At 42.9% G+C, this 22,029-nt stretch overlaps 1 protein-coding gene and 1 pseudogene across 1 annotated transcript in view; one reads left to right on the top strand and one right to left on the bottom strand.

The window, feature by feature from the left end:
• Positions 1-22,029, bottom strand: part of DNAH12 (dynein, axonemal, heavy chain 12) — a gene marked incomplete at its 5' end in the record, with an annotated part of 84,400 nt that overhangs the window by 34,923 nt on the left and 27,448 nt on the right. Inside the window, 13 exons of the mRNA XM_015407751.1 lie at positions 2,544-2,691; positions 4,820-5,061; positions 6,164-6,304; positions 6,867-6,956; positions 8,108-8,239; positions 10,733-10,909; positions 11,996-12,076; positions 12,372-12,534; positions 14,017-14,150; positions 15,928-16,122; positions 16,992-17,153; positions 18,524-18,716; positions 20,464-20,642. Coding sequence (XP_015263237.1) covers positions 2,544-2,691; positions 4,820-5,061; positions 6,164-6,304; positions 6,867-6,956; positions 8,108-8,239; positions 10,733-10,909; positions 11,996-12,076; positions 12,372-12,534; positions 14,017-14,150; positions 15,928-16,122; positions 16,992-17,153; positions 18,524-18,716; positions 20,464-20,642 — 2,037 coding nt within the window. The remainder of the gene's footprint in view (positions 1-2,543; positions 2,692-4,819; positions 5,062-6,163; positions 6,305-6,866; positions 6,957-8,107; positions 8,240-10,732; positions 10,910-11,995; positions 12,077-12,371; positions 12,535-14,016; positions 14,151-15,927; positions 16,123-16,991; positions 17,154-18,523; positions 18,717-20,463; positions 20,643-22,029) is intronic.
• Positions 2,802-3,563, top strand: LOC107107449 (annotated as a pseudogene).

Here is a 22,029-nt window from a genome sequence, read left to right as displayed (position 1 = left end):
AGGGGACATGTGAGGAAGAAACTGAAAGGAAAAGTAGAAAGGGTCAAAACCATTGGGGAAGCTTGGAGACTATTTAAAACTACAATCCTAGAGGCTCAGAAAAAATATATACCGCAGGTTAGGAAAGGCACAAATAGGTATAGGAAAAAGTCTGCATGGTTAACTAACAAAGTAATGGAAGCTGTAAAAGGTAAGAAGGATTCCTTTAAGGGGTGGAAAGCTAGTCTCAGTGAGGTTGATAAAAGGGAACATAGGCTGTGGCAAATAAAATGTAAGTCTGTGATTAGGCAGGTAAAAAGGGAATATGAGGAGCATATAGCACAAAACATAAAGACCAACAATAAAACTTTCTTCAAATACATTAGAAGCAGGAAATCAGCCAGAGAGGCAATGGGGCCCTTGGATGACCAAGGGGTAAAAGGAGTACTGAAGGATGATAGGGAAATGGCTGAGAAGCTGAATGCATTTTTTGCCTCTGTCTTCACTGTGGAAGATGAGAAGTGCTTGCCCACTCCAGAACTACTGATTTCGGGAGAGGTGTTGAAAGACCTGAGTCAGATTGAGGTGATGAGACAGGAGGTCCTACGACTGATAGACAACTTAAAAACTAATAAATCCCCAGACCCGGATAGCATACATCCAAGAGTTCTGAAAGAACTCAAATGTGAACTTGTGGATCTCCTGACAAAGATATGTAATCTTTCATTAAAATCTGCCCCCATTCCTGAGAACTGGAAGGTAGCTAATGTCACTCCCATCTTTTAAAAGAGGAGATCCGGGAAATTACAGGACAGTCAGTCTGATGTCCATACCGGGTAAGTTGGTGGAAACTGTTACTAAGGAAAGAATTAGTAGGCACATTGAGGCAGACTTAGCATGCGTTCTATAAGGGAAGATCTTGTCTCACTAACCTGTTAGTGTTTTTTGATGGAGTGTAAAAACATGTGGACAGGGGGGACCCAATAGATGTTCTTTACCTTGTCTTCCAGAAAGCTTTTGATAAAGTTCCTCATCAAAAGCTCCTAAGTAAGCTTAATAGTCATGGGATAAAAGGACAAGTCCTTTTGTGGATCAAAAACTGGCTAATTAATAGGAAACAGAGAGTATAAATGGACAATTTTCTCAGTGGAGGGTGGTAAGCAGTGGGGTACCACAGGGATCAGTACTGGGTCCGATGCTTTTTAAATTGTTCATTAATGATTTGGAGTTGGGAGTAAGCAGTGAAGTGGCTAAATCTGCAGATGACACGAAATTGTTCAGGGTGGTGAAAACCAGGGAGGATTGTGAGGTACTCCAAAGGGATCTGTTGAGGAGGGGCGAGTGGGCATCAACGTGGCAAATGGGGTTCAGTGTGGCCAAGTGCAAAGTGATGCACATTGGGGCCAAAAATCCTAACTATAAATACACATTGATGGGGTCTGAACTGGCAGAGACTGACCAAGAGAGAGATGTTGGAGTCGTAGTAGATAACTCAATGAAAATGTTCAGACAGTGTGCGACTGCAATAAAAAAGGCCCACGCTATGTTCGGGATTATTAGGAAGGGGATTGAAAACAAATCAGCCAGTATCATAATGCCCCAGTATAAATCGATGGTGTGACCTCATTTGGAATACCGTGTACAGTTCTGGTCACCACACCTCAAAAATGATATTATAGCATTGCGAAAAGTGTAGAAAAGGGCAACTAGAATGATAAAAGGGATGGAACACTTTCCCTATGAAGAAGAGTGTGACAGAGTGTTGGACTGGATAGGTCATTGGCCTGATCCAACATTGGCATTTCTTATGTTCATATCTTTAGATCTAAGCCCACACCCAGTGACAATGCTGTTTGCTCCTGTCCAGAAATCAAATATATTCCGTGCAAAGATTTGCCTTAGCATTTCTATTGATGTATTGGCAGCTAAACTAGAAGACAGAATGGAGACAGATGTTCAGACCCTATTTCCAATATCTTGTATGTTAACGATAACAAATAGGTTATCATAATAATAATGTTTGTCACTTTCAGCATTGACTGGAGCCATTTTAATGTTTTCCGTTCATATAGATAAGAAATGGCAGAAGACGTTGTATGTTTTGCAGCAATAAAAAAATCTCTCAACCCCCCCCCCCCCAAAACAAAAAAAAGTCATCTGATTCTCTGTAGTGGTTAGGCGTTCGGACTCTAATCTGGGAGGACTGGGTTTGATTCCCCATTCCTCCTCATGCAGCTGCTGGTGTGACCTTGGGTAAGTCTTGGCTCTCTCAGAGCTATTCTCTCACAGCTCTCTCAGCCTCACTCTCTCAGAGTAATGAGGGCTGGGTCTTTTTCTATGAGTTTTGTTACACAAAATTATCATCTCTGGCCACAATTCACTCTTCTTCTGAAGGTGGGGCACACAGAGCAGTGCTTTTGATGCAAATCTAACAGCTAGGCAGGGTGTCTGTGGTGGGGAGGGGAAGGGAAAGGAGACTGTAAGCCGCTCTGAGACTCCTTTGGTAGTGAAGTGCGGGGTAAAAATCCAAACTCTCTTCCTCTTCTTCTTCTTCATAAACCCACCTTACATAGTTGGCTCCAGTCCTTAGTACATGTTTGTCGAAAGGCAGCTGTGAAAGCACCAAGGTAAGCTATTACTCCTGCTGATACCAAGACATCTCCTGTCAGGTTATCGTAAGTGTTTTGAAGATCATCTGCAGCATGAGACCATCTATAGGAAAGCACAAAATTGAACACCTATTACTACTTCATCACCATTAGTTGTTGTTCATCACATGGGAATTGTTAAATCAGAATTAGAAATCATACTATTAGGAAATCATGTCTAAGCATCAAACCAGGATTCAAGAGATCCAAGTTCAAATCCTTATTTTACTATGGAAGCTCACTGGGTATCCTTGGGCCAGCCATTCTTTCTCAAACTATCTTACCACACAGGTTGTGATGATAAAATGAAGAAAAGTAGAAAAGCGCCATATAAATATCTAAATATGTAATATAAAAATTAAAATCTTGCTTATGTTTTTGCACATTTCATACAAGCATAACACTTATTCACTTTAAAACGTCTGTGTATATATTGTACCATATGGGTTTTAGATATTCACATACAAGCAATGTTGAAAAACATTTTGCTTGCTATAATTGGAGAAAAAAAGTATTGAAGTTAATTTTACTGAGTCTCTTCTGTGCATGGCAGCTGATGATGTAGAATATATGATTGAAAGGCCAGAACCAGAATTCCAAGATCTAAATGAAAAGGCACGAGCACTTAAACAGATCCTCAGTAAGATTCCAGACAAGATCAATGACAGAGTGAGGTTTCTTCAGACAATCAAGGACATTGCCAGTGCAATAAAGGAACTTCTTGACACAGTAAATAACGTCTTCAAGAAATATCAATACCAGAACTGGAGGGCACTTGAGCACAAAAAGAAAGAATTTGTAAAATACTCCAAAAGTTTCAGCAACACTTTGAAAACCTGTTTTAAAGATGGAAAGGCAATAAATGTGTTCATAAGTGCCAACCGACTAATTTATCAAACCAAGTTGATACTCCAGACCTTCAAAACTGTGGCCTGAAAAAACAAAAGAAAAAACTGTATGTCGAGACCTGTACTTTTCAATGGTGGATATGATACCTTTATATGTAAACTTTAAAGTTTTGACTGTATAAATTATCAGTCCCAATTGGAGGGACATAATGCAGTATTTTGAATGGGATTTATTGCCATCTTACACCATATTTTTGTAAAAACATTGTAGCTTAATCATAATCTCACGATGAAGATTTTGCATCACTTTTTTGCTATTATCATTCTTTTCAGAATTATAAGCCAAAAGAATCTATGCCTTAACTAGGAGCAAAGCCCATTGTGGAGGAAGACAACATCCCCTAGCACGGTGCGATGGAGGCACCCCCAGTCTCCCGATCTCTCCCCCCACGTGACCCCCCCCGGAGTCGGGGGGTGAGGGAGTGGCTGGGTGACCTCCAGCAGCCTTGGGGCCAGTGGTGTGCTGGCCCCCGCCCAGTGAGAGGCCAGCCAGCTGCATGTAGTCGTTGGCAGTGGTAGCAGGATCAGGCGCGGCCGCAGGCATCCCCTGCACGCTGAAGTGGGCGGCGCGGCCGCTGTCCGAGTGCAGGGCAGCTGGGAGCCTGTAGCCGGGTTCAGGTGAGAACAGTGATGGTGGCAGGATTTGGGTGAGCCCCCCCCCCACTGGAGCAGCTGGGCTGCCCGTCATCAGATCGCATGGAGGCCGGGCGGCGACATGCGTTCAGGCTTGGGAGGTGGCAGCAGGCTCAGGCCATGGGCCCTGGGCCACACGCAGCCCAGCTGGCTATGGGCGCTCAGGAGAGGATGGACATGGCGGCTGCTTGGGTTAGGGCAAGACCTTACCATGGTGTCTTTGAATTGCGGGGCATGTTCGCCCTGGCGCCACATCTGTGGGCAGGCGTCCCCTGTGTGAGTGGCGGTTGGCTCAGGCTGCGGCTGAGGGAGTGCATTGAGCATGGCCACACCAAAGCAGCTCTCTTCGAATCACAGGGCACTTCACTCTGGCGCTGCCTGTGTGGACAGGGGCCAGCATCCCCGGCGTGAGTGGCAGCTGCCTCAGCCTATGGCTGAGGGAGCGCATCGAGTGTGGTCACCCCAAATTAGCTTTATAATATATAGAGAGATGTCATTATGTAACATTCCTTATAAGAATTATAAATATTTGGTGTTTTGTTTCAGACATTTTAACTTGAAAGCGAAAAACTGCAAGATTATGTAATTTAATAATATTGGTGGTAAATATTCAATAAATAGTATAATGAATGCAAAGTATTTTTCTCTGACCTTGATTTTTCTCCACCAAGCCCTCCAATCAGCTTTTCTGCTCTTTCTAGCTTTTTAGCACATAAATCCACCTGAAATTCTAGGCGAGCTTTTTCTTCCGTTTTTTCTTCAAAGGTTTGCTGCAAAGCTTCCAAACGATCTTCAACAGCTTGAAGTTCAGCTCTCTTTTGATTTAGTAAGGCCATAGTCTGTGCTAAAGACTGCTGTGCCTCTGCTAAGCGGGCTTTCTTAGGAGCAACAACCTAGTCAATTACAATTTAAACATCACTGATCACTAAATGGCTAAAGAAAAAAATATATAAAATGTCTATAAAATGAAGTCTACAAAATGAAGTTCAGCTGCAGTACACAATTTAATGATAAAATGTCTTTCAGAGACTTGAAGTGAAAAGTTCCAATGGAACATAATACTATATTAAGTGCTGCTCCTATTCAAGTCCAAATGACAAGAAGAGCAAATATGAAGGGGGGAAATATCTGCTTGTTTCAGTTTATATCTGCCATATGTCTATCCCTCCTTCAGAACACTCTCTGTGGTATTCTGAGCTCAGCTCCCATCCAAGTACTGGCTGCAATAAGACAAGCTCAGTGCCTGGTTTCTTTTAGATATCTTCAACACATTCTAGTGTTAGCAGATGACTTTCAAATTGTCTGGGCAAAGTTCCAAGATAAGGGAGCTCCCGGCCACCACTGAAGGCAATGGTGGCCAGGGGCTGATTTGAACTGGGGGGTCTTCAGGAATGGCCTGTGGGTTATTAAGGCCCAGGGCAGTGAATGATTATTCCCTATGTGAACCTCTTGGGTAAGCTCCTCTCTGCAAGCTGTATGGTTTCAGGGGTAGGCGCTCCTGGAAGGCTACCAGTGGCTGGGCTGCTGGTCGCAAGCCAGATTAATGGCTCAAGACCGGGGTTGGTGGCTCGCCCACATATTAGACAAGGAGGCTGGTCATCCTGACACCTGCCTTGTCTGTTCCGCTACGTAGAAAATGCTCCCTTGCCGTTTTTGGTTAATAAACTGTTATGTAGTTAATAAAGTGGCCCTTGTTTGATCCAAACTGTTGTCCGTCTCGTTGTTCCGACTGGGGGGGCAAATGGCTATTCACTCTGGCAGCTATATGGAACCTGCATATTCAGAGGCAGTATGCTGCAGATTGCCAAAGCTGGGGACAAGCAACAGAAGGGCTACTGCCTCCATGTTCTGCTTGTGAGCTTTCCATATACATCTGGCCGGGTGCTGTTGGAAACAAAATGCTAAGCCAGATCCCATTGTGACAGTCTTCGTCTAATGGGGCTTTGTGGAATTAGTATTTTCCAAGCAGAGAGGCAAGAAGGTACACAATCCCACCTTTGCAACTCTGTCATACACTTCCATTGCCATAATCCATTTACACAGGCCTTCTGCTGCTGAGGATGCCTTAGCCACTTTGGGTGGATCGAACTCAGGATTAGTTAGATATTCAGAACGAATCTTCTGCATGACTGAAACCTGTGTGAAAATATATTATGTATATTTGAAAATTGTGTTTATATATAGTTGCCAAGCCTGTGCTCGATGAGAAAACGGATATGCAGGGGTACACCTGCAAGGGCAAATCTGCTGGTGGGAGGGAAAGATACTTAACAATGTCTGTCTTTATTGGTTCTCCCCTGAACAGGCCTCCCTGAAATGCCCCCCCCCCCAAAGCTGGGCATGCTTCCAATATTAGAACCCAGCTGGGGGGGGGGGGAATATTTTAAAATGGCCTGGTAAGCAGTTACAGAGGAGAATCAGCAGCCAGGGGCGGGTGTGTGTGTGTGTGTGACAGGTTAAATACCCGAAAACAATAAATTTTGTCCCAGCCCTTGTATTAACATTATATGCTGTGATGGGGCAATCCCATTTAAGAAGAAATTATGCATTTCTGGAGCAAATGTCATAGAAACATTATCTCTTTAACAGTTCATTGTAGAAAGAAATCAAACACAGAATGATAAAATTATTCCATTCTGAACTGTAAGTATCATTACAATCTATTATAATAATTTATTATAAGACAACAAAAACTTACTGGAATGTTGTCCTTGTCATACTCTCTCAGATCTTTTAGAAAATTCATTTCACCCAAAACTTTTTTGCTAGGCCCCCAATAGTCCAAAATCTGTAAAGAAAGTTGTCAAACTGAACATATTAACTGTTGATAAAAGCACCAGAAGAGAACATGTAGAGAACAAAGTATTTATCATTGATTATCTATATATTATTTATATGCTTATTCTACCTGCAATGTTCTAATACAAAGCTTGCTTTCCCCAGATTATCAAAGCCCTATTGCATAAATGCCCTGACCTGGATAGCACAGACTAACCTGTTCTCATTTGATCTCAGAAGATAAATAGGTGCAGCCCTAGTTAGAACTTTGGATGGGAGACACTCAAGGAAATCTAGGGTTGCTACGCAGAGATACACAATGGCAAACCACTTCAGAATGTCTCTTGCCCTGAAAACCCTATGGGGGTAGCTGTAAGTCAGCTGCAATTCGATGGCCAAAAAAAATAACAATCACATAAATTGCAGCTCTAACAAATGCATCTTTAGAACTAGGGACAACATATGCACTGTAGCCAATCATATCAGATAAATAGACTAATCTTTAAAACTGAGATGTAACATCAGATTATATCACGAAAGGTGTTTGAAAACACTGCCACCTTACCAAAACAAGAGGCAGATGGAAAATTAAATTAACTGAAAACCCATATTTTTTTTCCCTTTTTGCTGCCAAGTAGCAGCAGTAGCATGGCGACCCTGTGGGGTTTTTAAGGTAAGAGACATTCAGAGGTGGTTTGCCATTGCCTGTCTCTGCAGAGCAACCCTGAGCTTCCCTGGAGGTCTCCCATCCAAACGCTGACCAGGGACGACCCTGTTTAGCCTCCCAGATCTAGTGAGATTGGGCTATAAAAATGGTTGTAGTTAAGGCAGCATTCACCTTATTCTCTGAATGGAGAACAGGAATTTTGCACAAGCCCCATCTTAAAGTTTCCTATAGATTTTTGCTATAGTGTGTGGAACAACATCATTAACTTATTGAAGGATACTCCTATTAAGAATCCAATTCCGTCTCTATGGGCAGTTTTCCACACTGTGATAGAAGATAAAGCTATCAGTATGGATCCCCTTTCACTGCATGCATCTCTGCCATGTTTGGTCAAAATATTGTTTTATTAAGCCTTTGACTTTTATGTTTCCTATTTGATTAGAATAGCCTTTGCAAACAGAAAGATATCACATAAAAATCACTATCTATTTTACCTTGCCTCCAATTCCTGCAGGATCTGCGACTTTTTCAGGTTTTATATCCTTCATGACACAGATGGCAGCCATGACAAGTTTAACACCAGAAGGTGGATTCTTCATTGATTTCACAATTGTAATATCTGCAGGCTAAAACAAAATATATTGATTTATAATACAATTTGTACTACTGAAAATGGTGGTGAGTTATTTTATATAACTCGACACGCACTGAATTTTTTTCACTGTAGAACTGCTGCTCTCACACTAATGTTCCAAGTCCCCTCCTCTCTTCTTCTCTCCCTTCCTTACAGCTCCTTCCACCCATCCATGAATCATCAAAATAATGCTTATTTCCAGGCCTCTGATGGGGCCGGAGCGCCCCGAAGCGGTGCTCCGGGAGTAAGGCGTCCGGGGGGCGGGCACCTGATGCAGCCCTGCCCCCTGCTTCCAGTCGCCCTCTCCTTCCAGTCGTCATTTGGTCGCAGAAGGGGGAAGAAGCAGGATGGTGAGTAGGCTTTCTCCCCGCCCCATCCCCGGCTTCCTCCCCACCCTATCCCTGACTGCCTTCGGCCGCTCCACACGGCCCAGGCAAGGCCTAGGCAAGGCCTCTCTGCCCCAGGAAAGCTCGAGGCCCCGTCCCCATCTTGTTCAGGTCACCTGAAGCAGCCCAGACGAGGCCCCCGTTCCCGCCTCGTTCTGGCCACCTGGATTGGCCTGGATGAGGCCCCCCGTCCCCACCTCGTTCTGGTCGCCTGGAGCGGCCCAGACAAGGCCCCCGTCCCCGCCTCATTCTGGCCACCTGGAGCGGCCTGGATGAGGCCCCCGTCCCCGTCTTGTTCGGGCCACGCAGTAATGCTCTGCATTCTTGGTGCTTGGGGGGCAAGAGTGGGAGGGCTTCTGTGGTTCAGGCCCTGCTGGTGGACCTCCTGAGGGCACCTGGTATTTTTGGCCGATGTGTGACACAGTGTTGGATTGGATGGGCCACTGGCCTGATCCAACATGGCTTCTCTTATGTTCTTATGTCTGGGGCAGTGATGCTGTGTCTTCTTGGTGTTTGGGGGGCAAGAGTGGGAAGGCTCCTGGAGCTCTGGCCCTGCTGGTGGACCTTCTGATGGCCCCTGGTTTTGTCCAGTGTTTCCTCTAAGTGCAAGCCAGCTAAGTTTTTTAGCCTCCGGCTCATACATACTGTGGCCTGCCCAGTAATCTATTCAGAACTATCAGATCTGCTGTGCTCTTCTAATCTTTCTGTTGTAACATCTAGCCTAGAAATGCTCCACAAAAGTTGATCCTACTTAAACGATTACACAGACTATCCTTTGACCATGGTGCCAGAAATAAAGAGGCAATATCAGTCAGCTATTTCATAGCTTCTACATATCTGGGTGCCAAATGATTGATTTGTTGCTACTGACATTGATATCGGGAAAGCAGATCTGCAATTGTCTTAGGCCAGAGGCTCAGAGCTAGATTTTATTTAAAGGAGGCTTCTGGCTTTTACTGCAAAGAACAGCCCCTTGTCTCTTCCTCTGTCTCTCTCTCTCTGTCTATCTGTGTGTCTGTCTGTCTCTCTCTCTCTCTCTCACACACACACACACACATGTGCTAACCATCCCTATGGTGCTATAAATATATATAAATAAATTTTTAGACTTTAGTTATTATACAAACAGTTGGAATCTTAGCATGTTCAAAACAACCAGGGGAAGATTCAAAGGTGCCCTTGCATAAGAGGAAAACACTTCAGCTTGTGCAATTTCTACAGACTTCCCGCTTGAGCTGTAGCCCTGTGGCTTGAGCTGTAGCCCTGTGCCATCTTCTAGCTCCCAGGAGCAACTTTTCAGGTAGGGTGGAGCCAGCTCCCAAAGGCAAGGGCAGGCAGGAAAGGTGAGCTTCCTGGCAGGCAGAAATTGGCTCATGATTCTTGGTTTCCAACTCATTGTTTGTGACATGTACTTGAGTATATTTCTAGATCAAAACAGCAGAGATGAAAATTTGAAAGCCTTTCTGTATGAGACCTTGGTGGGCCACCGTCAGTAGGAGCAGGTGGTACTGGGCAGATGGATAGGGCTGGATCCTTTACATGATATCACCCTCCTCCAGCACAATAGGCCTTTCCTTGATGCAAGGGGTGTTAACTATTATGTTTGTACCAAGCTCACAGAAATGATGCTTGGGCCCCGTGTGTGTTTAAAAGAATCCAGTGGCACCTTTAAGACCAAGTTTTATTCAGGTACCACCTCTGGCTTCTCTGTGAGAGCAGATCTGCTCATCCCCCCCCCCCTCCATAGCCAGTAAACCAAAACAGTCCAGTGACACCTTTAAGACCAAGTTTTACTCAGGTACAAGCTCTCCCTCCTTTGTGAGGGCAGATCTCCCCCCCCCCGCTAGCAATCCAAAACAGTCCAGTGGAGCCGGAGCGGTGGGTGTTGCCTTCTGACACACTTCTGGTGATATCAGGGGCTGTGGCCTTCTGACACTTCCAGTGATGTCAGGGTGTGTGGCATATGCTAATGAGTTATGCTAATGAGCTCCTGCACCTCTTTTTCTACGAAAAGACCCCTGCTTATTTCTCCTGTGTTTCTGGCTATGCTCTGTCTTATCCTTGTTTTTATGTGTTCCGATGACATTGATTTAACTTGCCTTCAGAGTGTCCAGTGCAGAGAGAGCTGCCTCTAGGGCTGGAATTGCCTCTGCAAGGTCACTCTCACATTCATTCTTTAGTGCCTGGGCTTCTGCTGCTTTTTCTGTAGCAAGCTCTTCATCCACTTTTACCGTTTTGCTTTTGGCCTCTACTTCTGCAGACTCTCTCTCTATGACCTAATAGAAATACAAAGAACATAGTCATAGAGTCTAATATACTTCCAGCAGATTTTACTCATTCATTTATTAAGAGAAAAGAGAAAAGACAGGTTTGAAAAGAGCTGAAATTATTGCCAGGACCACACCCAACAAACTCCAGCCATGCCCATTAAGCCCATTAAGCACAGAGCTAGACTGGAGTCCAACAGCACCTTGGAGACCAAGAAAAATTTCAGGGTGTAAGCTTTCATGATACCTGATGAAGGGAGCTTTCACTCTTGAAAGTTTCTACCCCCAAAAACTTGTTGATCTCTAAGGTGCTACTGGACTTGAACCTAGCTCTTCTACTGCAGACCAAAATGGCTACCTTCTGAAATTATCTCCATTAAGCACAAGGTAAGCCTTGGAGCAAGGTGCAAGGTAATAACGGTGCTTGAATAACTGCCCCCTCCCCCATTTGAAATTCAGCCACACTCAACCTGTGGTCTGGCTAGGTTTGCCACCTCCAAGTTGGGAAATACCTGGAGATTTGGGGGATAGAGCCTAAGGAGGGTGCAGTTTATGGAGGGACTACAATGGGGCATAAAGCTGTAGAGTCCATTTTCTCTAGGGGAACTGAGCTCTGTCACCTGGAGATCCGTTGTAATTCCAGGAGTTCTCCAGCCACCACCTGAAGGCTGGCAATGCTAGGGCAGGCTTTGATCCCAACTGATGGGGGGAGTTCTGGCCACACAGTATAGGCCTGATAGGGAAAAACTATTGGAGTGGGATATGAGATACAAAAAATGAATGAGATATGCTGAGAAGGCAAAAGATGATTTGGATAGGCTTATATGAGGAAGATTTAATTACAGCTGACACTGAAGCATTTATTTTTGTGAAGGGAAATGGTTCCAGTTAAAACTGGTGTGTGTGTGGGCACACACATATAAATAATGATATGGCTTGTCCACTGAAAAATTGTTACTGCAACAGACCCGAAGCACAGCATATTGGACTTTCCTACTTGCCTTGTATAGCATGCCGGTATAAGCTACTGCAGTACCATTTGAGCAAGCTGGTGCACTGCAGAACTATGTACATTTTTAAGAGCAGAAACTTTACCTTCATCATAGTTGCATTGTCCACTTTAGCCTGCTCCAGTTTAGGCTGCAAATCAACCAGTTCTTTTTTCATTTCACCAACCTAAAACCAACAGCAGTTGTACACCAGTTGTTTACAATATTGCAAAATGAAATAGAGAAAATGACATTTATATATGCCAATAAGTTATGCGTTCTCAGAATTTGCATGAGTATTTTAATTAATTATATCCTTCTTTAAGACCCCTACAACATTAGTTCTTAAATGATACGTTCTTGTCACTAAATACTGAACATACAGAAGCAAATTCATAAAAAACTTAAGACTGCTGAAGGGAGCTGGTAAACAGATCTCACAGGCCACAGATGCTGAGGCTGTACTTTTACAATTAACTTACCTGAGATTCAGCAAAAGCTAGTTTGTCTAAACCATTAGTATATCGTTTTTTGGCCCTCATCACATTGTCTCGTTTTGAAGTCAAAAGTTGTTGGAAAGAAGCAATGAGTTCAAGATATGAAGTAGGGGTGACATAATTATGCCGTCCCAACATTTCCAAATATCTGTGGCATGAGAAAATAATCTTTAGATACAATGGACATTCAAAAGAAAGGATCCATTTGTTCAATGACAAGATCTCTTGTTTTAGCTGAATATTATTCTAATGTTCCAAGACACCCATGTCACTAAGAGCTTCCCCGGACAACCAATGTAGAGGATTAAGTGTACAGTTATTACCCATTTATGGTGCCCAGTCCTGAAGTCTTCCTTCTTTTTCAAAAAATGTTAACCACAAGGAGTGTGTGGGAAAGATACACTGAATCTTTCCCCTGCGTCATGTCCAGCAACTGTCTCTTAGCAACTGTTTTTTCTCCTACTTGGACTTATTTGTGGTCCTGAAGCCTCAAGAGAAAAATGGTCGGGGGGCATATGGTTTGGTAATATGTGAAAAGTGGCAGGCAGAGGAAAGGTTCAGCTCCTCACTCTGACATGCCACTTTAAGACAGATTTAGGTGGGTAGCCGTGTTGACCTGAAGCGGGAGAACAAAGTTTGAGTCCAGTGCCACCTGTAAGACCAACAAAGTTTTGTTCAAGGTATAAGCTTTCATGTGCTGGACTCAAACTTTGTTATTCCACTTCAAGTTCACCTCTCCCAAACATAGAATTAAACATTAAACATTTGATGGCAACTAAAGGTCTAACATGTAGCCCTTTAGATTCCATGCAGCTAAAATGACTTAACATCTATTGGTTCACTTTAGTGGAGCTGAGGATTAACAATGAGGCTGCAATAAACAATGTATTTACTCCTAAAATCCAGGGCACCTTGGGTTGGCTTCAAAGATGTTTTCCTACCACTGCAATGGCAGTGTACTACCAGTGTCCCTATACACACAAAGCAGCACTTCTGTTGACAGAGGAAGGGTAATTTTTGCCTATTCCTGCCCCATGTAGCAGGCTCCCAGTTCAACCCCCGCCCCTGCTGTTTATGAGGGCTGTATGGGTCCCAGGAGCAGAATTTCAATTAGGGCTGCAGTGGGAAGAAGGCAGAAAAGCCCAGTTTCACAAGCTTCAGTCTCTTACTGGTACTTTGGATTCTAGCCATTGTTGGGAAATTGCTGTGTAATTACTGTGAATGGGTCTAGAATTTATGGTTATAGCAGGCCTGGAGCCTGGACAGAAAGAGAGACACTGAGGGAGAAAAGCTGTGAACTGGCTGAATGTAAAACTCCTTGGAGTGCAGGAACATCCTCTCTGGAGACCTGAGGTGGCATACCAGAGATGCTGCCATGTAGGAGTGTCCCTTCTACTCTACCCATACATTTGCAAATTAAGCAAAGGAGACATAAGTCTCCAGCATTCTCTCCTTCAAATAAAACAAACACAGGCTACACTGTCTCTGGAACTTTTCACTCCTCGAGGAAGCAAGAAGTGCGTAGCAACATGCAGGGCCGGCCCCAGCTTATTTTGCACCCTAACCTCTTCCTTTTGAGAGTCCTACATATTATATTAGTCTGTTTCAAAAATGTGTACAGAAATACAACCTTGCAGAAAGTGTCAACACAGAAGTATGGAAGTGTTTGCAGATAGGAACAACTTCCTGCCGCTCATTGTCTGTGAGCTTAAGCCTTTCCAAAAACTTAATAGCCACACGTTCAAGAGCATCATCAGGCCAAGGCTGAAAACAGAAAAAATATGAACTTCACTGGAGATCCCCCATCCAATATTAATGAAATACAATTTTTGACTCTGTCCTTACTAGTGGCTCTTCATTAAATCTGCTATAGGCATTTAGGTAAGGGAGAAGTCACAGTTCATATTACAAGCTATTACATCTGACACACTTAGGCTGCGGTCACACGGAACATTAGCCACGCTAGAGAGACAGAAGTCAGGCGGAGTTTCCGGGCACGATCTTACCGGCACATCTGGGAAGCGTAGTGCTTCCGTGGCTCAACCGAGGCTTCCCGCTGAAACCGCGCTGCTAAAAACTAGTACCTTGGAGGTACTAGTTTCCGGAAACTGCTGGGCAAGGGCGGGCGTCTGATCGCATTTCCGGTGGCATCCGGCGCCCGCCCATGTCCCCTTGCAAACAAGGTTTTTTTTTCCAAGTCTCCGTGGATGCGCACAACGGAGCATGCACATTTATGGTGTACACGACAAAAAACCCACACCCGTTTGCCGCACCGCGCGCTTCTTTGTTGCGCGCAGGATCGTCCTGTGCTCAGCACCTCTCCCTTCCCACGGAACCTCCACGGGACCTCCACGGAACCTCCAGGGGAGGTCTGATCCCTTAACCGCGCATTAGTTTGCCCCGGGGCAAACAGTCACGCTCCCCCCTCCCGCAGTTTCCTGCCTGTGTGACCGGAGCCTTAGTTATTTATTTTCTTTGCTGTCTAATCACAGCCAACTTATGGCAACACATGGAGTTTTCAAGGCAAGAAATGTCCAGAGGTGGCTTGCCATTGCCTGCCTGTGTGTAGAAATCCTGGACTTGGTACTATCCAGGCCTGACCCTGATTAGCTTTCAAGATCTGATGAGCTCATGCTAGCCTAGGCTATCCAGATCAGGGCACATTGTCATTATTCAAATTCAAATTCAACTTCCTATTTCTTTTCTTCCCTCTGAAAGGTTTTGCTATGTTGGTGAGCATGGAAACTCAAATTATGCCTCTTTCTAGTGACTGTTTATTATTCACTTTTCTTTTCTGGTATTTTTGTGTGTGTGTTGTGTGTGTGTGTGCTTGTATGCCTGGAAGTCACAGTGACTTCTGGTGACCCTAGTAGAGCTAGGACATTTCAGAGAGGTGGCTTGATATTTCCCTGCCTCTGCATCCCAGCCCTGGTATTCCTTGGAGGTCACCCTTCCAAGTACTCGCTGGGGTCAGCCCTGCTTAGCTTCTGAGATCTGACAAGATCAAGCTTGCCTGTGCTACACAGGTCCAGTGCCACTTTTCATATTCTTTTTGTTGTGTGTGTTATGTAAGTCCGAGGTTCAAAGATAGCATTGTAGTTCTGACCATAAATGATACCAACTAGCGACCTGACAGCATTATTTCCATAACCTGCACAGCAGCTTCCAGGAAACCAAAGTCTTTGGGTTTGATTGGGGGGCATATGGTTGCAAAGTTGAAACTTAGATCCACTATTTGTATAATGGGTTTTCCACTCTTGTGACATAACTAACACTATATGTATATAGACATAAATATATATAGACCTTTGGAAAGGGGGGGGGGGAGAACCACATGCACACACACACACACACACACACACATTCAAAGCTTGTTTACTGTCTCAAAACTATGAAAGGGGCTATGGTTTTTTTTTTACAATTATTGCAATTTGGCAGAAAATGTACCATATATAAGAGAGACAATATAAAGATTAGAAGGTATTGCTGAATGTACTGATGAACTATGAAGTTTTCCATTTGTTTAATTACACTTACAAACCTGGAACCAGTCAATAGTACAGCAGTTGATAAGTGATGGGAACTGTCTCAGTCGGTTGCGAAAAGCATCACCAATCGGGCTGAAAGCAACCACAACGTGGAGATTTTCTTTGCAGCGATTGACAAAGAAAGCAAATAAGGCTAAGGGACTGAGCTCTTCATGTTTACTGCCTGCCTGGGCTACTGCACGAACACCCTAGAAGATAATGGACTCTAATAAATTACACAGTTCTAAAATATAATACTGGAAAGTAATTAAACCAATAAATAGAATGTCAGAGCACGACACCATTATATTTCCAAATGAGTGCTATATATATATATATATATTCTATGTTATATTTTTGATGTTTGTGACACTCAACATCTTGAGTACATAACCTCATTCTGAACAGCAGAATTAGAAATCTTTCTGGTCTGTTCCTGATTTTTAATAGTATAAGAACAAGGCTCAATTAAAATTTACTATCTACTCATAGTAGCCAGTGAAGAAGATTTATCCCACATAAAACCAGAATTATCCTCTTTATTAATAAATGCACTCCAACGAATAAACTGATGTTCATAAATCTCCATTTACTGAACATTTGATCAGCAGGCTTAACAAAGACATTCAACCCAAGAGGATGGGTAAAGTGCAGAGTCTGAGGCATAAGTTTGCTGTTGTTCATGTGGATTTCTCAAATGGGGATGACTCTGTACAGCTGCTGGAGATAGAGATTCTGTGACTTCATAGCAACCTTGTTACACTGAGAGTCCCATGGTAAACTTGAACCAAGGTCATAAAATATAGTAATATTAAATATAAAATGAATATTCATTCTATGCCTGTTTCAAAGGTCATGGAAGGATTTTTTTTAACACTAGAACAAGTCAAGAAATGGAAATAAAAATAAAAGGAAAGCATGAAGCCATGGGAGGGTGTTTGGGCACTTTAAAAGTGGCTATCATCACATCCAGTATGGCCCTGAGCCCTTTGTAGGAAGGGTGGGATAAAAATGTACTAAACTGGCAGGTGGTTAAGCAAGTGCTTATTACATTTAAAGAAAATTCTTATAGGGATACCTCCATAACTTCTTGTTTTTCATCAGCTGCAAAAATATTTGGTACTTCACCAGTATTGAGCACACTGTCAACATCTTCCAAAAAGGCTTCTTCTTTAATTTGTGTGTCTGTGATTAGAAACACAGTTTTCAAGCCCTTCATGCCTGCACTCCTCAGAAGGGTCTAAAAGCCACAACAAAATTGGAAGGATTTAAATTTTTAATTTTACACGTAGTACCTAGAGTGCAAAACCTCAACACGTACACTTTAACCTGCAATACTGGGCAAAAATTCTATGCTTGGGGATCCCATTTTGCTATGATGGATTCTTCAGTGAGGAAAAAACTTCATCTTTAAAAACTGGGGAGAAAGGGGGAGAGAGGGGAAGGGGGGGGGGAGAGAGATATGCTAAATGCTTTCAAGAAGCCTTACTGCCTGTTAGGGTCTTTCCCATGCATTTCTGATTGTTCCATGTCATATTCCATGCTTTAAATATAGTTTTATTGAATTTTCTTGTGTAATAATTACATAAAGCATCCTGAACTCATACTATATATACATTATCTAGTAAGTTACCTGATTTGTTTACAGACAGCCTTTCAACTGAAAATGTCCCTAAGGCTATTTACACCTCAAGGATCAAGCTGTATAAAATATTTGCTGTAGCTTGACACTTGAGGTATCCTTAGTATATTTTGGGTTGTGTTTGTTCCCCCCTTCTCCTTTGTTCCTAAGGCTATTTAAGGTAAAGGTTTCCCTTGCTCGAAAGCCAGTCGAATCCGACTCTAGGGTTGCGGTGCTCATCTCCGTTTCAAAGCCGAAGAGCCAGCGCTGTCCGAAGATGTTTCCGTGATCATGTGGCCGGCATGACTAAACACCGAGGTGCTAAACCATCTCACAATAAAGTCAATAATAATTATCGATCTATCATTCCCACCACCATCATCATTATTATTATAATTTCTATTATTGCTGGCATCATTGGGAATTGGTCCTGTACTCACACAAAATAATTACTTGTGATGTTGCATGAAGGTTTAAAACTTTACTTCTAACTTTGGACACTCTAGCGACAAAGTCAAACAGAGTATTACACAAAAGTAATACACAGAAACCTCACTGCAATGACAATGTAAGACAGCCCACAACATTTAACAGCCTATTATCTATGTCTAGATATATTTTGTGGAATGTCCAATTATATACACTTTGTTTAGAACTCAGATACTCTGGATATTTGAATATGAATCAGAAACTGTATTTTATGTACTGACTGTGAGCCGCCCTGAGCTTGCATTGCAGGGAGGGCAGGGTATAAATGTGATTAATAAAATAAATAAAAACCTATTCCTCTTGTAAGAATGAATACAGTAACTTGGTTTTACTCATTTAAATTGTAAGCCACCTCAAGAAGGACTCTGGAGCAGTGGCATAAAAATCTCCTTTAAAATGATAAATTGCACAGTTATAATATTATAGCCACTGAAGAAGATGACATTGAACAATATAAAAATAATCAGTTCTGGCCTAAGCCAACCAATGTTGATTTTTACCTTTAGATCTTCCCTCCATTCATTCATTCCATAACTTTTAGAGATTTCTGGTTGGAAAATGTTCATTTTTGCCATGGATGTAGCCAAACGAGTCAGGGACTGGCGGCCACTTCCTCCCATTCCAACAAGTAAGGCATTACCTCCTGACTGCTTCAGCACACGACATATGCGAGATAAATGTTCCAGCACATATCTATCACAGAAATATATATATATATAATGAAAAACTGAAGCATCTATATATGAATTTATGCAAACTCAAAACTTTTCCCCTGTATTTCTCTTTGTGAAATGTACCACATCCACAGTAAATCCCAACCATAAAATATATTTTGCGATCATCTCAAAGTCTTCTAGTACAATTGTATACATCTCTGTGATCACAGCCACATTTGTACTGACCTTCCATCATGACCACAGACAACACATCGTTCCTCTTGTTCCACCTTGAACCCGGCTTTATGGGGTGGTTGTCCTGTAGTTTACTGCACCTGTGACTGCCTAGTTATGCTCTTTCTCCTCCCTTGCAGAAACCAACTGCTTCTTGGGTGATCCTAGGCACCCACACAAGGTATCACTTCCCCTTTGTGGTCCAGCCTCTCCCAGCTTCAATCCCATTACTTTTTTTATGGCCTGTGTAATCTCTGCTCTGCCTTCATGCTCCTTTCAGACTTTCTCCTATCCCTTCCCCATGTGCCATCTGGAGCTGCCTTCTCTGGCTTCTCCTACACCCCACTCTGGCTGTCTTGCAGCCTTTCCCCTCAGGTCCTTTGGAGAGCCGGCATCACTGCATCAAAGTCTCTCTCACCAGGAGTTGCATGCCCACTGACCAGCTCGGTGTTGGGCTTGGCCATGGTCCTGATATAGCTGCACCTGGCCAGCTGGCTGATGCAGGAGCCACTCCAGCAGTGGATGGAACCACTGACAGTCTGGGCTATGGCCACTGTGTGCCAGTGTCTTCAGCCCCCTCTGAGAGCAGGAAGGAAGGGCTGGGTGGAACTGGAGTGTGCTACAAGGGCTGGGCATCAGAACGATCCTTAATTAATCCTTGTAATAATGAACTTGATGGTCCTATGCTATCAGTAGGACAACAAAACTGGGCCATACATAGAGAACCCTGAACATATTCACTGCCCTCCAGGAAACACAGAATGTGGGCATTTAGGCATCAATTAAAGGAGAGGGGTGGGAAATAAACAAAAGAGAGAGGGGAAATTGGCCTATGTTGAGTCCTTGTAACAACTTCAGGATCCTAGATGGGGAGTTCATGGCATGTGTTTCCAGCCCAAATTCCCCACCCATTCCTAGAAGTAGCAGGAGCTGGAACTAGAGACGGGAGCTCACTCCGTCATGCGGCACCCGGGTCTCGAACTGCTGAACTACTGATCTTCCACAGCCTGCAGTTCAGCGTCTTAACTACTTGAGCCACCGCAGCTCCTAGAAGTACAGAGTACTATAAACTTTAAAAGGATTGATCCTTTTGAAGCTAAAAAGAGTACTAAAAATTAGGATTAAATAGGCAAATCTCCTTCTCCTCCATGGAATAAGTTGTCAAGGGGATAGAGCCATAACAGTTTTTAGTATCTTGAGATATGATGCATGTGTGTAAAATTAGATTTAGAATGATGTATACTGTCAGAAATGCATTTCCTAGCTCCAAATACCCCCCCCCAAAAAAAAACAGAAAAAGACAGGAAAAAATACTGCCCCGCTGCATAATACTACTCAGGTTCAGGGGTAGATGAGCAGCTTCCTGTCCATCAACCCCTGAAGCCCAGAGTCAGGGCAACTGTGCTATAGCATAAAGGCAGCTGCTCAATTCACCCTGAACATAAGTAGTATTAATCCATCTCTGAAGAAACAAACAAAAATTATTGCTCTAATTGGGAACAAACTGGATAACCACCAAAATAGAGTATCATGTAAATATACTGATGCACCTGAAAATTACTAAGTTCATTCTTGATTTATGAGTTTGGTTATATTCATCCAAGCAAACCTCCACGATATCACTGAACACTTGCACATTTGGAATTTCAATGTAAAGTCTTTCATCGCCTTCAAGGTCAGGATTCATGTAGTCTCCAAAGAGCAAGTTCCTCATATCTTCTTCACTTACCTGTTAGCCAAAAACAAATAGCTTGTAGTAGTGTTCTATAATAAATTTGTACGTATACAATTCCATAAGTAGGCAGCTGTAAGACCCCATTACTCCACTTCAAGAATAGTAATAAGAACGCACTTAATGTTCTGAGAGCACCTGATGCTGCATCATTGTTGAAGCTGAATGTGGATCTGATTAATCTCTTGGATGGTAGATCACTAAGAGGAGGGTATTGCTACAGCTGATAGTATACTGGGATGGATCACGCCAATCAAAAAAACCAGCAAAAGCATAAACAAGACAGGGAGCACAGGAACTTAAACATGATAGGGTTCACTGCATATTGCCTCCCCAGAAATGTTCCCTCTAAACTCCACAATGTTGTGAGCAAGAATTCTACCTCTTGAGCAAAAAAAAAGCTAGTAGCATTAAAGTTGTGAGCGAGTCTACATTTGACTATCACGTAAATTAGTTTCTTAGAAGATTATTTCCATAACCTTGTAAAAATCTCAGAATGAATTCTTTTAAACTATATTTAAACTATATATTAAGAATAATTTAAACATTATAAGAGAAAACAGAATCAAGTCATTACAGAAAATGTCCTCTATGGGGCAGGGTACACCAGGCCACCGGAGAACAGGTCTACCCTCCTCTTTCCACTATATTGGTAGATCTGGCCTCCAGATAACAGGTCTACCGTTCCCTTTGCACTATATTGGTAAACCTGGCTTCTGGAGAGCAGGTTTACCCACCCCTTTCCACTATATTGGTAGACCTGGCCTTTGGAGAACAGGTCTACCTGCCCCATTCCACTATATTGGTAGATGTGGCCTTGGACCGTTGCCCTGCACTGAGCCTTAGAAAACATACTAGCGCTTAGGGGAGAAAAAACTCTTGCAGTCTACTTTGGGGTTTTTTTTCCTTGTGAAATATGACAGATTTACAGGTTCAGTATAACAGAGGAGGAACAATCACTGTCAGAACCCTGTCTAACCTAACAAACAGGAAGTTGCTTAAATGTCATCAATTTGACCAGGCTACTTATTTATTCAAATATTTATATCCCACTTTTCCCTGTAACTCAAGGCAGCTTACAAATCATACTGAAAAGCATAATAGGATTGTGCAAAAAAATAATATTGATTTTTCCTGCTCCATTATAGCCTACTAGTCTGATACCCGTGCTTCGCTACGGTATTTAAGTTCCGTAAATTCAGTTATAATACTGATATAATACTGATGATGTGAAGTTTGAAATATGACATTTGTTGTAGGAATTCTAGTGTAGAGGACTGTAGTGTAAAAAATTAAGTGAGACATACATACTTTTTTTTCTCTCTACCGAAGGACCTCTCTGTAGACCACATTGGTGGTTCTGCCCTCAGGTGCTAGGATCACC

The sequence above is a fragment of the Gekko japonicus genome, unplaced genomic scaffold (genome assembly GCF_001447785.1).
Source record: "Gekko japonicus isolate JY-2015 unplaced genomic scaffold, Gekko_japonicus_V1.1 scaffold2220, whole genome shotgun sequence".
In the NCBI taxonomy this organism is placed as follows: Eukaryota; Metazoa; Chordata; class Lepidosauria; order Squamata; family Gekkonidae; genus Gekko; species Gekko japonicus.
Note: the sequence above shows the minus strand (reverse complement) of the source record. Positions and strands in the feature narration are given on the sequence as shown.